This window comes from Odocoileus virginianus, chromosome 1 (genome assembly GCF_023699985.2).
Source record: "Odocoileus virginianus isolate 20LAN1187 ecotype Illinois chromosome 1, Ovbor_1.2, whole genome shotgun sequence".
NCBI lineage: Eukaryota > Metazoa > Chordata > Mammalia > Artiodactyla > Cervidae > Odocoileus > Odocoileus virginianus.
Window position 1 is genome coordinate 40,002,907 of NC_069674.1, and position 17,119 is coordinate 40,020,025.

A 17,119-nucleotide genomic window follows, 5' to 3' on the forward strand; every position below is an offset into this window, starting at 1 on the left:
GGAAGGCACTCCAACACACAGAAACAAATGCATGAATGAATGAGTGAGTGGAGGAGGAAGAAAAGCCATTCCGAGCAATAAAATCCCAACTAATAAACGTGGAAAGAAGGATATAAATGGGAAATCACAACTTGGCAGACACCACAGCAGTAACTGTTTCAGGAGAGAGTAATCAATGGTTGCTAAGATTAGTGGGCAATGTATGAGAAGAAACAAAGATATTTACAGAGTTTCAAAGTATCTCTTGCACAAGACACTTTTTAATTACAAAGGGGAAAATAGTAACTCTTTAGCACAGGAAAAAAAGGAGTCACTGACACCCCTTAGCTGGTCAAAATGAAACATTAGACAAAAACCACACTGAGAGACATTCTACCAAGCAAAAAAAAAAAAAAAAGAAGTCAGTACTCTTTAACAGTGTCAAGGTCACGAGACAAGACTAAGAAACTGTGCCAGAGAGCGGAGACTGACGAGACGTGCCCCTAATGCAGTGACGACAACAAATGCTGGCCAGGGAGAAAGGACCCTAGTGGAACAATGGGTGAAACTGGAACAAGGTCTTCAGATGTGCTCACAGCAGCCCCTGGTTACAGGAGGTACAAACATCTGGCATGCTGACAGAAGATCTATGGGATTCTTTGCATGTTTTTTTCAACTTTTCTTTTTTTGACAGGTCTTAATCATCTAAAACAAAGTTTTTTTTTAAAGACCACAAAATAGACCTTGAGAGTTATATGCAAAAGCACACGCTGGCCCTTGTTTAGCTAAGAAACAACTGACCCCATTCCACCACATCATCAAGACCGGGACGGGGACTTGACCCTCAAGAGAAACTCAGAATCCAAGCTCACAACCAACCAGACACACAGGATTCAAAGCTGAGTCATCCGAGATGACCTATTCCAGGGCTTCTCCAAGCGAACTTGGAGGTGGAGCCCTATGTCAGCCAACTGCTAAGCCCCCACCTGTCGTACATGGTGGCCTTCCCAGAAGTACCCACAGGAGGACAGATTCCCTGGCTTAAGAGAAAGAGACTAAAAACTCGGGCCTGCTTCAGCCTCCTTGCAGTACAGCCTACAGAGCCCAAGGCCTGCTCAGACCAGGGCTCTGCATGCCCCAGTCCCAGGGCCTGTCCCTCAAGCATTCTTCAGCAGCAGGAAAGCTAAGTGCCTGGCGTCTCCGTACAGAGACAGGGACTCAGGGCTCCGTGGTCACACAGGACTCAACCAGGGAGTTTACAGAACGCTGAGTTGCCATAAAAGACGACAGTGATGAACAGAACATAGACAGATGTGAAAGCTCTATGAAAATTTTCATAATTCTATGAAAATTCAAGAAAACCTGAATGTTACTCAATAATGGAATTTATTTAGATATGTTAAAATTCAGAAGTTTATCACTTTTGAATATGACTTTTAATATGAATCACTCATTCACTAGGCTGGTTACTAAGCACCAGCTATATGCCAGGGACGTTGCAGGCACTGGACACATGGTGGACAGGATAAATAGAGCCAAGGTGCACACAGTAACAGAAAGCTGGGCTCCGTCCCTCCATCACTTTCTGCCAACTGCCCTTCTCCTGGTTTCCCTGGTGAGAAAACTAACACAGGGGGCTAAAGACATAAAAAAGGCAGTTTACATGGGGACACGCATGGGAGCCGCCGCCACCAGGGGCCAGAGACAAGGGTCTGAGCCAGAAGCCAGAGAAGTGCTTGCCACAAGGAGAGCCAACCACAGAAACAGACCAGGGGAGAGGTCAGGAGTGCGTCCCGAAGGAAAGGAGGGACGACCGACGAGAGCGGCCAAGGATGCGCAGGATGGAGCAGAGAGCACACAAAGGGTGCAGCAGCAGCGAATGCGCCATGTGAGGGTGCAGCACGTAACACCCTCGTGACAGGGCACTCGTGGTTGCCCTGCCCTGGCCTGCACCCCCTGATCACACACCCCACTCTCCTGACCCCAAGGCAGACGCCCGCTCACCTCATGTACAGTGCCCCAGCTCTCACTCCTTGGACCTCTTCTCCATCTACACTCACTGCCTCACCCAGTCTGTGACCCCATCCAGTCAGTGGCTTCAGACCTATTCATATACTGATGCTTTTCAAACTCCCAACTCCAGTCCCGCCTACGTCCCACCCTCTGAGTTCCAAACCCAAGATCACCAGCGTTCTCAGACTTCACCTACATCACTCACGGACATCATGCACAGGACTGCAGCCAAAGCCTAACCTGTCACCCTCAGCACTAGCCATCCCCTACCCCGTCCCCTTGAGCAAATGTCAGCTCCACCCTTCTAGGTGCTCAGAGCAACAAATTTTAAGGGAGAAAAAAATGAATTTACAAAAACATTTAAAATGTATATAATGTATTACTAAACACAGTTGTCACTAAAACACTATAACAAAACTAAAGAGTTTATATTTCTAGAAAATCAACTGAGACGCCATTACAAAACAGTGAGAGAATTCAGTATCGATGCACAGGACTTACTGAATTAAAACATTAAAATTCTACAGAAGAACATAAAACAAGACGTGAATAAACAAAATATACCCAGTTCTTAGACAGAAAGACTCAATAAGGTAAAGCCATCATTTCTCTCTAATTCCAAACACATATTTAATGTATTACCAATGAAAATTTCAACAGAATTTTTCACATGGAAAAATTTACCAGAAAAGTCTGTGGGCAAGGGATTAAACCAAGTATTAAAATGTGTCACAATAAAGCCATGGTAAATAAAACAGCTCAATACTAACAAACAAATAGAACAAATGGTTTAGTGTTTATGAATAAATGGAACAGAAGAGGAAAAAACACATTTTAAATAAAACCGACAGAGCAAAGGTAAGAGCAGTTAAGAAATGTGTTAGGGCTGCTGGCTGGCACCTGGGGTTGGGTCAGGTACGCACAATCAGACATTCTGGCAGAGACAGAACAAACTGTTACAACATCTCTGAGACCACTCTAGCAATATCCATCAAAATTACACACTTCATACCCTCTGACCCAGTAATTCCTGTTCTGGGAATTCCTCTAACAGATTTTCATACACATGTTCCAAGAAACATGTACAGGTACAGCACATTCACTGCAGCATCATTTGTGATAGTGGTAGACTGGAAACAACATAACTACACTCCCTGTGGAGACTCACTAAATAATGACACTACGCCACAGGGTAGAATACTTTGAGACAGCTGAAAGGCTGTAGTCAAGTCTGACCCTTAGCTACAGGCAGACTCACCCAGAATGCTTCTGAAAATTCTGACACATGGTGGCACCCAGGCTGGTTAAATTCGATCTCAAGGGGTGGGTCCAAGAATCAGCATTTTAAAAGTCCCATAGTTGGGAAGACAGTGACAATGCATATCAGGATAAAGGGCACCTGGCAACAGAAAGACTCAGTCCTTGTGAGCTGCTCAGGGGTGTAATTAAAAGTCCACACAGAATATCAGAAATAACAGGGAAAATATAAATCAATATGAAAAATAAAAAGTTTACAAGACAGAAAAATTTTACTTCTAGTGAGATGGATGAACCTAGAGTCTGTAATACAAAATGAAGTAAGTCAGAAAGAGAAAAACAAACATTATATATAAATGCATATATATGGAACCTAGAAAGATGATACTGATGAACCTATTTGTACAGCAATAGAGACACAGACACAAAGAAGAGACTTGTGGACACAGCAGGGGAAGGAGAGGACTGGACAAATTGAGACAGTGGCTGAAACATAAAGATTTCCATATGGAAAGTAGACAGCCACTGGGAATTTGCCGTATGATGCAGGGATCCCAACCCGATGCTCTGTGACAACCTAGAGGGGTGGGAGGCTAGGAGGGAGGGGTATACCTATGGCTGATTCATGTTGATGTACGGCAGAAACCAACAACTTTGGTTATTTAATTATTTAATTATCCTTCAATTAAAAATAAATAAAGTCAAAAGGTTTTTACAAAAGTATGGACAATGGCTGCCTTTAGGGAGAATGCATTTTCAGTATACACATAACTTTCAAAAGTGTTTACCCTAAATCCAACTGCTAATTTACTCTACTACATAATAATCAGTGAGTGGGAAACTCTGCATATCAACAACCTGATTTTTTAAACAAATAAATTTTGAGAATATAAAAGCAGAGGGTCAAAAAAAAAAAAAGCAGAGGGTCAACTATAAGCAATATGTGGTTGGAACCTTTAATTTACAGATTTAAACTTTTTTAAAAATTATGACACTATGAAAAACTGCAAGTTTAAACACTGGTTGAAAACATTTACAGATGAAATGATGAGGTAAAACTTACTTCTAAATAACACAGGAAGGGGAGAAATGGCCAGGTGCCAGGGTTGGCAATGAATACACGCAGATCCATGACATTCTTCTGTCTTCTCCCCTTTGTACTTAATTCAACTTAATACATTTTTCACAAGGTGCATATACTTTTTTTTCAACAGGAAAAAAAAAAGCAAGCATAAAAAGTTATACTTTTGCTACCAAAAAATACTCAAATAGAAACCAACTGTGTTACTTTTGAAAAGTATCTCTCAGACAGTTCTGATAATAGCTGTTTTCTTTTTTTTCTTAACACAGCAAAGAGAATATCTGGGCCCCAAAGCACACTGGGTACTGCTTCAATGCCCCTTGACTCTGGCCTTCCCTGCCAACTACGGTTTCAAGCAAAGCACTTCACACTGCTCTCTCCATTCCCCGTTGGTGGAAAGGAAGAACGTCAGACTCTGGCATCTTGAAGGACACATTCCGGGCGGCCGGGGTAGGGGGTGGGGAGCTCCCTGGGGGAGTCTCACCAGCCCCCTCCTTCCCCACACACTCACGTTCACTCTCACAGGCTAGGACACCAGGTCATTTTTATGATACGGCTTCAGTATCCAATAAACTTAAGTCACTGCTGTAAGATATACAGGCTAACCTCTTCTAAATGAAGCCTAAAAGCCAGAAATGAATCTCAAAATGAAAACAGGAATATAATGTTTCTAGAGGGAAAAAAAAATACTTCTAGCAAACAACCTATATCATATTTTCTTGACTTTCAATTTAAATCAAATCCTTGAGGCCTCTTACACCTGAGGTTCCTTAGAGAAGAGGCAGTTTCAGGGTGAATCACTGGGTGGGAGAGCAGCTTCTATACTGGATGAGACTGAAAACAGACCCTGAGGCAGGCAGGCCCAGCACAGCCCCAGTGAGGTCAGAGAGCTGCATCTATGGAGAAAGTAGGCAGACATCCCTGGACCTCTGGCTTTCCACTTACTATTCTCAAAATGCATGTTTACAGCCAACACCCTCATCTGAGCAAAAGAACCTCTTGGACACACGACACTCAACAGCACACACAACATGAAATCAAAATCAGCAAAAGGGATGCAGGAAATGCTCAGCATACAATGTTCAGCAAAACAGAAGCCAAATATAAGACAACTATATTATAAGCACTCTGTGTGTGTGTGTTCAAATACATGCATGCACATGTTTATATGCATGGAAAAAAATTATAGGAATATCCCACAAAATTAAGGGAAAATGGTAGGATGTTTTCTTGTCTTTATACCCTTATCTTTGTTATCCAAATAGCCTACATTGATTATAATGAAGAAGAAAAACAGTCTGTGCTTGTTTAAGTAAAGAAAAGCAATACCGAGAACAGTACCTACTTGAGGGCTCACTATGTGCAGGACTCCTGCTCATCAGGTCTTACACACTGACCTCAGTGAATCTTCACCATAAGCCGACAGGGTGGGTACTTGGGGTGGCATTCCGGTATGTCCACGTGACTCTATCAAAGTGCCTCCTGCAATGGGCACCTGAAAAAGCAGGGGCCAACAAAGGAAGGACCCTGTTTAGAGACAAACCCAGGAAGCCAGCTCTCAGGAAGCGTGACTGCACGCAGACAGGATGCCCCGGCAGAAAACTTCACCTTTCTGCTCTTGTGACAGCCCATGCAGAGATGCCCCCTGCATCTCTAAGGCAGAGATGTCACAGGATATGGGTGAGCAGAACCAAAGGAGAGGCACTAAGGAATGAACTCAGCATGCAACAGACACTCACCTAACATGGAGCTAGGACCTGAGACAGGCTGAATAAGTCTCTGCCCAATGCTGAAAGATGCGAGAACTAGTCATAAACAAATGGTAAGATGAAACACACACTCAAAGGAGATGCAGTTACCTGTGGCAGGCAGCAGAAGAGAAGTGCTGGAAGACCTTGCTGAGTGACAAAAGCACTGAAGAACGTGCTCTGCTTGGGGCAAATGCACCAGGCGTGATGAAGATGAAACATCTGCTGAGGATACTATTGGAAATCTGAAACTTCTCTTCCAAATTACACCATCCCCTTCCCAAGAAGCATCTGGGTCCCTGGAATAACTGAACACAAAGGCCATGCCACCCAAAATAAGAGAAGCACTGAGCAGCACTCTAACACACCCTTTTTCTACCAGGACTTTACCAAACAGGTCAACGCATCAAGTAGTTCCATGACACCCCCTTCCCTTCTGTCTGCTTCCCTGTGCAGGAAGATGGGTAGCTCAGGAGGGACTCAGGAATTCTGTAGTACTGTAGTATTTGCTACTGAAAAAAATCCATGTATAGGTGAACCTGCGCAGTTCAAGGTTGTATTGTGGAAGGGCCAATAATGCTTTCTTTCCTTTTTCTCCTTTTTAAAAAATTCTGTTCGTGATTTTATAAAGACAAAAGCCAGAGGTAGCACAGCCTTTCAGACATCTTTGTCAGCACTCCAGCACCAGCAAGTGCAGTTATCACTGTTTTGCCTACAGCGACACCTGCAGATCCAGAGCGAAACTGCAGGACCTATAGCCACCGAAGTGGGACCAGACAGAGATGGGATCGAAGAGGCAAACCCCACCAGCCGCTCTGAGCGGTGTCTGGTGTAGCGATTAGGATGTTGATGCTACCGGTCTTGCATTCCTCTCTCCTCCCACAGCAACAGTAATGTCATCAGCATTTCTGAAAGTCTCCCAGCAGGAAAGTCCTTTGAGCACAGTTCACTGGGTCAAGTACAATAGAAACACTGGGACTCTAAGCGGAACTTTTTACAGTATCTTCACTTCAGACAACTCATACTGGGAAGCTACTCTGCAGAAAGCAAGCATGTTCTCAAAGCTATCTTGTATGGACAAGGAAATCTGTGTGCCCAAATGCTCTCTTCTCTAAGGGATAAAACTGGGCACCTTAAGCACTGAGGTGGCATGTGGATTTACGTGTTAAAATCTGTACCTTATTTTATGTATATGCAAACTTTAATCCATTGTTGGCAGGGCCTAGGTTGGGGACAAGTTGACTCCAAAGAATGATTTGCCTGTAGACTGAGAAGTTGCCATCACCACTACCCAATATTGGCCAGAACCACAAGCAAATGAGTAGCAAGAAGGAGCAATCAGAAAGCAGTCATCTCAAACTGGAAATCAGACTCTAGGTAACTGGTTTTTGGACAGGGTGCCCAGGAAAGGCAGTGCTTCTGTGTGGCTACCTAAAGAGTAACTGTCCTAGATTATTTAATTACAAGAATTCCCAGATCTGCAGGGGCTTCCTTGATGGCTCAGATGGTAAAGAATCTGCCCGCAATGCAGGAGACCTGGGTCCGATCCCTGGGTTGAGAAGATCCCCTGGAGAAGGGAACGGCTACCCACTCAGTATTCTGGCCTGGAGAATTCCATGGACAGAGGAGCCTGGCAGGTTCATGGGGTCACAAAGAGTCAGACACCACTGAGAGACTTTCACTTTCTTTCTTTCACTTTCCAGATCTACAGTTCACAGGATAAGTGATTCGGGCACTGACTGGAGGGACTTGGGGGACAAGGATGACTTTCATGTTCCATTTCAGATCTGCCCCAGCACTGCCTTTCAGATCGAGTTAGAGATCTGGACCACAATTTCTTATTTTGTTCATAGAAAATCACCAAGTACCTGAAGGCCAAGAAGGTTCAGTCCCTGGAACCACTAAGCCTGCAGCACCAGTCTAAGGTTTTCTGGAACACACCCAAGTCTTCAGTCTATACTTACATCTGGGTAGGATTCACAAAACCAATGCTAATACTGACCCAGAACGCAACTCTTTGGTCTAAGAATAGGGTCTCTGCAAATCAACAAGGCAGCTATTCTAATCTATAATTCACGAGTCAAAAAACAAGCCCCTCTTTTAACAGAGTTTTTAGACATTATAAAAAGAATGCAAAAAAAGTAGTAAAACACAGTATAAAACTCACTGTAGAAAAATTAGAAAATATAGTAAGGAAGAACAAAGGTAATGAAAACCACTCACAATTCCACTCATAATGTATTTCCTTCCAGGCGTTTCTCACACAGTTAACGCCCCTTGAACACATGGTGGTTATGGGCACTGATCCTCCATGCAATCGACCTCAGACTTTCAGACTCTGCTGTCTTGCCCCAATCTGTCTCCAAAAAATTCATTTTCCCCAGAAGAGGTCAGAGGCAGAGTGCAAGGAGAGGGAAGAACAGAAGGGAAGTTAAGTTAGAAGGGATGAGGCAGGAAAAGGCAGGGAGCAGTCCTATTAAAGAGGAAAGAAAGCAGATTTGCCTGAAAACAGAAACTGGCCAGGGGCAGTGTGCTCTTTCAGACACTGCCTCAGCTCACACACTAGGAGGTATCAGCTCTTCTCACCCAAACGGGGGCAGGGAAGCACCAGGAAGCAGAATCTCTGAAAAGTGAAGACGAGTACCAACAAAGGGCCTAACTGAAGCCCTACCACTCAGTAGCTGCATGATCCTTGGTTCGTTCAACAGTCACGACAGCCAGTGAGGCAGGTGCTGTAATTACCGCCTTTGCATTGCAAAGGTGAAAACTGAGACAGAAAAGTGACCCTGTTTGCCCAAGGTAATGCATTTACTAAATGGCAGACTCTGGGGGGAACTCTGGGTCCACAGTCCCCCGTATCAGACAAACTCTTCACGCATCCCTTAGACCAAGAGGATAGTAGGCCTGCGTCTCAGCAGTTGCTTCCGCAGGGGAAGAACAGAAGCAAGACTCTGAGGAGAAACTTCCACACGGATAAGCAGGTCTCATGGGAAAGCAAACTCTATGAGCCACGTGCTCTAACTCTGGCTCAAGCTCTTAACTGGCTGTATGACTATGGGCAGATTATTACCTTACCTTACAGAGGAAAAAAAGGAAGAAGACTGAACTAGTTGACCTATAGCTTTCAAAATAGGCAAATAATATACAACTCAATAACAACAACAAAAAAAACAACCCAAACAAAAAATGGGCAGGAGACCTAAACAGACATTTCTCCAAAGAGAAATGGCCAATAGATGGCCAATAGACACATGAAAAGATGATCAAAAAACTATTAGACAAATGCAAATCAAAACTACAATGAGGTATTCACCTCACACTGGTCAGAATGGCCATCACTAAAAAACCTACAAATAATAAATGCTGGAGAGGATGTAGAGAAAAGGTCAGCCTCCTACACTGTTGGTGAAAATGTAAATTGGTACAGCCACTATGGAGGTTCCCTAAAAAAGTAAAAATAGAGTTACCACAAAATCCAGCAATACCACTCCTATATCCAGAGAATATTCTAATCTGAAAAGACATATGCACCCCAGTTTACAACAGCCAATACATGATAGCAATGCAAATGTCCATCAACAGATGAGTGGATAAAGAAGATGTGATACACACACATACACACACACACACAAAATGGAATGCTACTGGGCTATTAAGAAAAAAAAGAAGGAAATAATGCCATCTGCAGCAACATGGACAGACCCAGGGATTATCATACCAAGTGAAGTAAGACAGACAGACAAAAAAACAAATATCATATGGTATCACTTATACGTGAAACCTAAAAAAGATACAAATGAACTTATACACAGAGCAGACGCAGACCCACAGACACAGAAAACAAACTTACAGTTAACAAAGAGAAGGGAAGATAAGTTATAAGCTTAAATTACCAGACACATACTACTATGTATAAAACAGATAAGCAACAAGATCCTACTGTATGGCACAAGGAACTATATTCAATGTCTCGTAATAAACCATGATGAGGGGAGAGAAAAAGAAAAGAAAGAAGCAGCAAGTAGAAATCCTTACTTGGGAAGAGATGGTGGTTCCTTGGGGACTTCAGCAGCACCAGCATCTGCTCCCGGCGGCTCTGCCTCCCCAGAGCCAACAGCCACTTCCTGCACGGCGCCCTGCGGGCCTAGGGGCTCCTGAGGCCCACCCGAGTCTGCGGTGGAGTCTACCTCCACCTCCTGAACCAGGGCCGGGACTGGCCCCTGCTCCGCTGTGGCAGCTGCCGCCGCCGTGGCCTCCTCTTCTTCCTTCCTCCTGATTTCCTCCTCTAGGTCTTTTCTCCTCTTTTCGTCATCCTGACGGGCCATGTGGTCAAAACTTTTGAATACCTAAAATCAAACAGCAATTCAGTGTTGAGTTCATCTGCCAGTACTGTATCACACATTCTGTAGAAATACAGCAAAATCTGGTAAAAAAAAAAAAAAAAAAAAAAAGAATGAAAAGCAATATATAAGAAAATGTTCCCACTGGGAAAATGGAAATGCACTTCAGCTTCACCAAAAGCCACTATAAAAACAATCTTTAACAGGGGAATTCCAAAATCAAAGAAAAAGTGAAACTTTTACAAGCCAAGGCTCACAATATTTATACACCTATGAGCCCAATATTTACGTCAAAAGGATGCGTAACTAAATGGTCTCATCTGTCATTACTTCTACAGCCCCAGAGAGTCTTGTTCCAAATGCAAAGAACCCACTGTCCTGGTGCTGAGAGCTATAAAGGCACCAATAACTCAGATGCAAAAAGGGAAGATGGAGAATGAGTTGAATTTCAATCCACAATACAGGCCGGCTCGCTGGACTGCTGCTATCTTCCTACACTGCATGGGAGGAGGGGCAGTGCAGGTCTTACCCTGGGAATTCAAAAGACGTTCGCAATGTGCCTACAACCTGCCAGGAGCACCAAAATCCAACGACAGCTCCCACCCTTGAAGAACTCAATTTTCTGGCATGTGGATCAGTCATTAATCTTCCCTGGGACCCAGTCACACCCAAAAAAGTGCTGCAACTCTCCATCCAACAAGTGCACAGGAAAATGACATTTTGCATGCGCTATTCAAGGGTGCACATAACCCTCAAGTATAGCCAGGACAGACCCAGAAATGACAAGTCTGACAGGAGAGGCTGTGATAAATACATGTGATGCCATCGGAATGTGGGTGCAAATGAGCATTCTGGCAAGAGAGAGCTAAGGACATCTCTTAGAAGAAGGGGGTCTGAATCAGACCTTGAATGAAAGGTACCTCTTACAGAGGAATGACAGGAGGAAATGTCACAGTGCCAAGAGGTGGGCTCATCAAGAAATATCTCTTATGGCAGCTGGAGGCAGGAAAGCCAGAAGATCCACCTTGAAAAGTAGGTGGGAGGAGACCCTAACATTCAATCTAGCAACCGTGCTCCTTGGTATTTACCCAAAGAACTTGAAAACATGTACCAACAAAAACCTGTACACGGATGTATATAGCAACTTTATTCATAATAGCCAAAACCTGGAAGCAACCAAGATATCCTTCAATAAATGATGGGATAAACAAACTGGCACATCCAGACAATGGAATATTATTCTGCCATAAAAAGAAATGAGCTATCAGCCATGAAGAGACATGGAGGTTATTTAAATGCATATTAGTAAAAGAAGCCAATCTGAAAATGCTACACAATGTATGATTCCAACTATATGATACTGTGGAAAAGGTAAAAGTTTAGAGGCAATAAAAAGACCAGTGGTTGCCAGAGGTTGAGGGGAGAAAGGAATGAACAGGTAAGACTACACAGGATTTTTTTAGGGCAGTGAAAATACTGTGTGATGTCATAATGAGGGATACATGTCATCATACATTTGTCCAAACCCCATAAAGTGAACAACACTAAGAATGACCTCCAAAGTAAAGTCTGGGTTTGGGTGACTATATGTCAATGCAGGTCCATCCATTGTAAGAAATGCACCACTCTGGTGGGGGATACTGACAACAGGGGAAGCTGTGGGGGTGGAGGTGGCAGGGAGTAAATGGGAAATCTCTGTATTTTCCCCTCAATTTTGTTCTGAACCTGAAACTACTCTAAAGAGTAGTCTTAACAAAATAAAAATGTTTTAAAGTGTGTAGGAGTCAGTTTCCAAAGGGTTAGAATGCAAACAGGGGCTAAATAACTGCTGTGTGCACTGAGCAAGAAGACAGAACAAGAGAAATTACAATGTCAGTGTTTTTATAAACATTCTCTCACAAAGCTCAGGAAAATGCTGTTAGGAAGATAGCACTGATATTTCAAAGATGAGGGAAAACTAAGCTCAGAGGGTAACTTGCCCAAGATCCTGCCAATGAAAGAAGAAAGTAAAAAATTATACAGGAAGCACACTAAACACTGAAAGGAAATGTAGGCAGAGGAAGGCAAGGGAAATCCTAAGGTTAAAAACTAGAAACAGTACCTATCTCTGCTTCTCCAGAGAACCTGAGCCCCTGACTCACTCCTCTCACATCCATGTCAGTGACACCAGACACCAGACCCACTGCCCTCAGAGCCATTCATGTTCCTGACATACCACATCTTAACTCCAGAAAAGAAGTAACAGCAAGGGCTCTCTCCTAACACTGGGAACCTCCCTTGGACCCCAGCCTCATACTCCTGATGACACTGTGGCCCCCACTGCCCTTGCTTACTCAGCACCCCCGCCTCCTCTAAGATGACACCTGCTTTACCTCTCACATCGCCGCTGACCTCAGCACTTATTTCAGAATCCTGGATTGCGGAGCTGGAAGACATGTCCCTGACCTCCAGTCAACCTTCTCAACTGACAGAGGAGAGTGATTCTCCCAAGACTTCCCAAGAAGCTCAGGGAGGAGCAAAAAGAGCTAGCTTTCCTGACTCTCATGGGGAGGTGGGGTGGGGGGTACCTTTTAAGCAGGCTTCCCAAACTGAACTCCAGAATAAACACAGGTCAACTGAAATGAACAAAATGTCAGTCTAAATTACTGTTTGCTTAAAATATACTAATAAATAAGGGAGTGGAATACAATTTCCACATGCATCTTTCCTGCTGAAGGTCCTTCAAACTGTACAGCCAGGCTGTGCAAGCCCTTAGAACTGGGAGGAAAAGCTGAAGAAGGTTTAAACCACACAAACATCCCATATCCCAAAATATCAGGGGAAAACAGGAGTTCCAGAATGGAGCACTACAATACTCCCATCCAAACTCTCTTTCCCTGAGTTCTGAAGAGACCCCCAAGCACTCCACTGCCCAATGCCTCTGTGAATAAAAGAACAGCTCCCGAGGATTTACCCTGATCTACTCAACCGTCTAGTCAAGGCTATGGTTTTTCCAGTGGTCATGTAAGGATGTGAGAGTTGGACTATAAAGAAAGCTGAGCACCGAAGAATTGATGCATTTCAAGTGTGGTATTGGAGAAGACTCGTGAGAGTCCCTTGGACTGCAAGGAGATCCAACCAGTCCATCCTAAAGGAGATCAGTCCTGGTGTTCACTGGAAGGACTGATGTTGAAGCTGAAACTCCAATACTTTGGCCACCTGATGTGAAGAGCTGACTCATCTGAGAAGACCCTGATGCTGGGAGAGATTGAGGGTAGGAGGAGAAGGGGATGATAGAGGATGAGATCGTTGGGTGGCATCACCAACTTGATGGACATGGTTTTGGGTGGACTCCAGGAGTTGGTGATGGACAGGGAGGCCTGGCGTGCTGCAGTTCATGGGGTCACAAAGAGTCAGACACGACCGAGTGACTGAACTGAACTGAACTCAACCAAAATAACCAAGGGATATCTGCTCTTTTAAAGTTCCCTGAGCAATGCTGATGACTGAGAACCACTTTCAGAAAACACTACACGCCTCTTAACTACCTGCCAGAAATTGTCCCTCTTGGTTTCCATGGAATTTACTGCCCTGCCCACTTCCCTCCATCCCCCTCCCACTCCCACAACCTCTTGCTTCTCCAATTCCTTCTCTGGGGTCCTTCCCTCCAAAGGCACCTTCTCTCTGCCCTGCTCCTCCACCTTCAGCTCCTCTCCTTTAAACCACTCAGATTCTTCTACCTCCCATGAGCTTCAGTCCCACAATTCAACAGCCTATGGACAGAGACTTCTGTCTGCAATCTCCAATTCAACTTGTCTAAAACTAAGCTCCTTCCCCTAAATTCAGGTGACAGTTCAGTGAATGCATTACCATTATTACTGTGCCCTGGTCTGAAACCTTGGATCACCTCTGGCCCATCCCACCCCTCTCTCTGCCTTGTTCCCCACCTCCACTTTACTAAACTGTTCACCAAGTCTTAACCTTTGAGAGTGTCTAAAACATAGTAGGTGTCTTACATACTGTTACCAGATTCATGAATTACCTCTGTCAGTTCACCTGTAAAACAAGGAGAAAGATCAACCTTTTCAGGTTGTTAAGAACAAATGACAACCTCGATAAAAAATTACATAACAATTAGTACATACTAGGTGCTCGGTAAATGTTCCTTTCTTTTTTCTGCAAAAGATCACCCTAGAGGAAAGTGTTGCCATTCTACAATGGCATAATAGAACAGAAAAATTTGGAATCGGAAAAATGAAGTTTTGAGCTATAGCTCTATGATGAATTTGGTCAAATAAAACCACCTGATCTGCTGAACTGGCACCCTCATCTGCCACATAAAATTCAACCTTATCTATTTCACAAGCTTCCGTGAAATTATTAATTTGCCAAAGGATTTGCTAAAAACCATCTCTGACACACAGCTCTCTGATCACTTGGATGGTACTTAACCACTACAAGGATGAGCAACAGCCTTAAGTTTTCAAACTGAATACCAACCTCACTCTTCATTTGACCATAGTATCTCTGGTAGTTATTCAAACATTTTAAGCATTTGTTTCTTCATGCAGGCACTTAGGAAAGTAATATCGGACCAACTTGAAGCGAGCAGCAAGACTTCACGAGATGAACCTTTGAAATCACTTCATAAACTGTAAAGTGCTAGACGACAGTGAGAGGTATCACCAGAATTTCTGCCTTCTCAGGTTCCTGGCTCAATGCTTGACTGAGTATGCTCTTTCGATCCCATCAAAATTCCACCTCCTCTACAAAACTTGTCCTCATTTCCAAAAGATCATTTCTATTCCTTTCCTTCCAATGGCTCTGTCAGGTAGCAGGCAAAGGTCCCTATTACTGTATTTCGTCTCTTTAAATATAGCGTAAGTGTCCCAAGCAGAGAAACCATTATTTAACCATCCGCATAACCAGTGTATCTCCAATGCCTGCGGTAGCCGAGTGTGTGAACTCTTGCTTATTACATTTCAAATACCCCGTCAACTTCAGTGAATGATAGCCTCCAACATAAGCTTAACCTGGGATGCACAGATATACGCTCATATGTAAACTTATTAAGTACTATTATACTATGACTGTCTTTGACGTGAAAAGTCACATTTCAAATAAAAGAACCACACCCATCACACAGCCTCCCCCTAGTTCCAGCAGTCGTAGTTCTGGGGTGTGCAGGTGTCCGTGCTGCCGCCGCCCATTCCCCAGTCTAGCCTGCATTGTTTTCATTCTCTGACTGGCCGGCCCTGTCACTCGAAGGGTTACGCGCTGCTGGAGGTGACCGTGGCCCTGAGCTTCTGATATCCAAATGCACCCTATCGGACCAGGCTGCTCTAGAGCCGGCACCTCTCACAGGAGTAAACTGATACCAGACCAGCATCTCCGCAGAAGCCGCGGCCGCAGGAGGCGGGTCGGGGGAAGCGCCAGAGCAGGAGCTGAGGTCGGCAGCAAAAGAAGCGGTGGACTCGCGGGAGCCTGAGCTCCCAGAGGGTTGGGGACTACGGGAGCGGGCTTGCGGGGGTCGGGGCTCCCACGATCTTCCCCCACCTCACCCCGAGCTTCCCGCCCGCCGCGCGTTACCTGCAGCACCAGCGCCTGCGCGGCCCCCGGGGGAAAGCCCATGCGGTCCGACGGGTGGCGCAGCAGGCGGTAGAAGTCCGTTTTGCGGTAGAGGAAGCCGAAGAGCACACGCAGAAAGTCCTGAACGTTGCCCACATGCTGCAAGATGCCCAGCAGGGCCTGATCGTACAGCTCGGCAGCCCCAGGCTCCATGGCGTCGCCGGCCGGAGGAAAGCTCACTCACTGCGGGCGCGGCCCGGACGCCGGCCTATGGCCACTTCCGGTGCTCTGCAGTAACGGCCCCGGCCGCTGGCGCGCCCAGGAAACTTCCGGTCCGCGCTGGTTCGCCCCCGCGGAGGAGCTGGGCGGGACTGCGCTGGAGCCGACTGGATCCGGGCACCGCCCCTACTGCCCCCGGGCTTCTGGGGCGGTCTCGTGGAGGAGCAGAAGTGGGCCCCCGAAGAGCAAGAGGGCCCGGGGCTGCGGCATTGAGGGCGCTTAGTGGCCATGTTGGAAACTGGCGGAAGAGTTGTAGCGCCGGCAACAACTGTTACGTGAGCCATGCTGTTGTCACGTGGTTTGCGGGCTGTGTTCCAGACTGGACGTCCAGAAACAAGGCGGGACAGCGAGAACGTTTTGCTGGCGAGTCCAAAGAGGAAAATGCGACCTTTCTGTTGGTGTGTTTCCCATTACTAATGTAGTCGTGGGTGAAATGCAAGGTGATATGCATAAATAAAAGAAGACAAGATTGTCAAGTGAGTGCATGTACCAGTATTAAATGGAAAGAGCTAGATGCAGAATAGAGAATCTGGTGTGCCGTGCTGTAAAATATACATATACATATATATATATGTGTGTATAGTATATACATGTGTACGCATAGTATATATATACACAAATTGCATGTGTATGTGTTCTAAGGGTCTGTCAAAGCATAATCTGAAACTCAAAACATAACACTTACTCAAATATATAATGAACACGTCAGAGATTTATCCATTTTAATTAACAGTAACCAATGATATGATAAAGCTAGTTTGGAGAAGCTTTTCGAGAAACTGGATATTTATAACTCTTTCAGAAAACAGAGTAAGATGGCTAGATTGGATACAAAGCTGGCTGGTGTCCTATAAAATGATGTAGATTATCTTTCC

The 17,119-nt window shown here is 44.8% G+C and overlaps 1 protein-coding gene across 2 annotated transcripts in view; it reads right to left on the reverse strand.

Annotated features, from left to right (window-relative positions):
• The window catches only part of NUDCD3 (NudC domain containing 3), a 70,393-nt gene extending 54,114 nt beyond the window's left edge, over positions 1 to 16,279 (reverse strand). The window contains exons 1-2 of one of the 2 annotated variants that reach the window (XM_020893306.2): positions 15,987 to 16,279; positions 10,114 to 10,424 (exon numbers count right to left, since the gene is read on the reverse strand). In XM_020893306.2, the coding sequence (XP_020748965.2) occupies positions 10,114 to 10,424; positions 15,987 to 16,178 (503 nt within the window). In that variant the 5' untranslated portion in view covers positions 16,179 to 16,279. Of the gene's footprint in view, positions 1 to 4,312; positions 4,449 to 5,675; positions 5,750 to 10,113; positions 10,425 to 15,986 lie in introns of those variants that run through there. The other variant, XM_020893307.2, reaches the window with a different exon arrangement.
• Between the last annotated feature and the right edge of the window lie 840 nt (positions 16,280 to 17,119).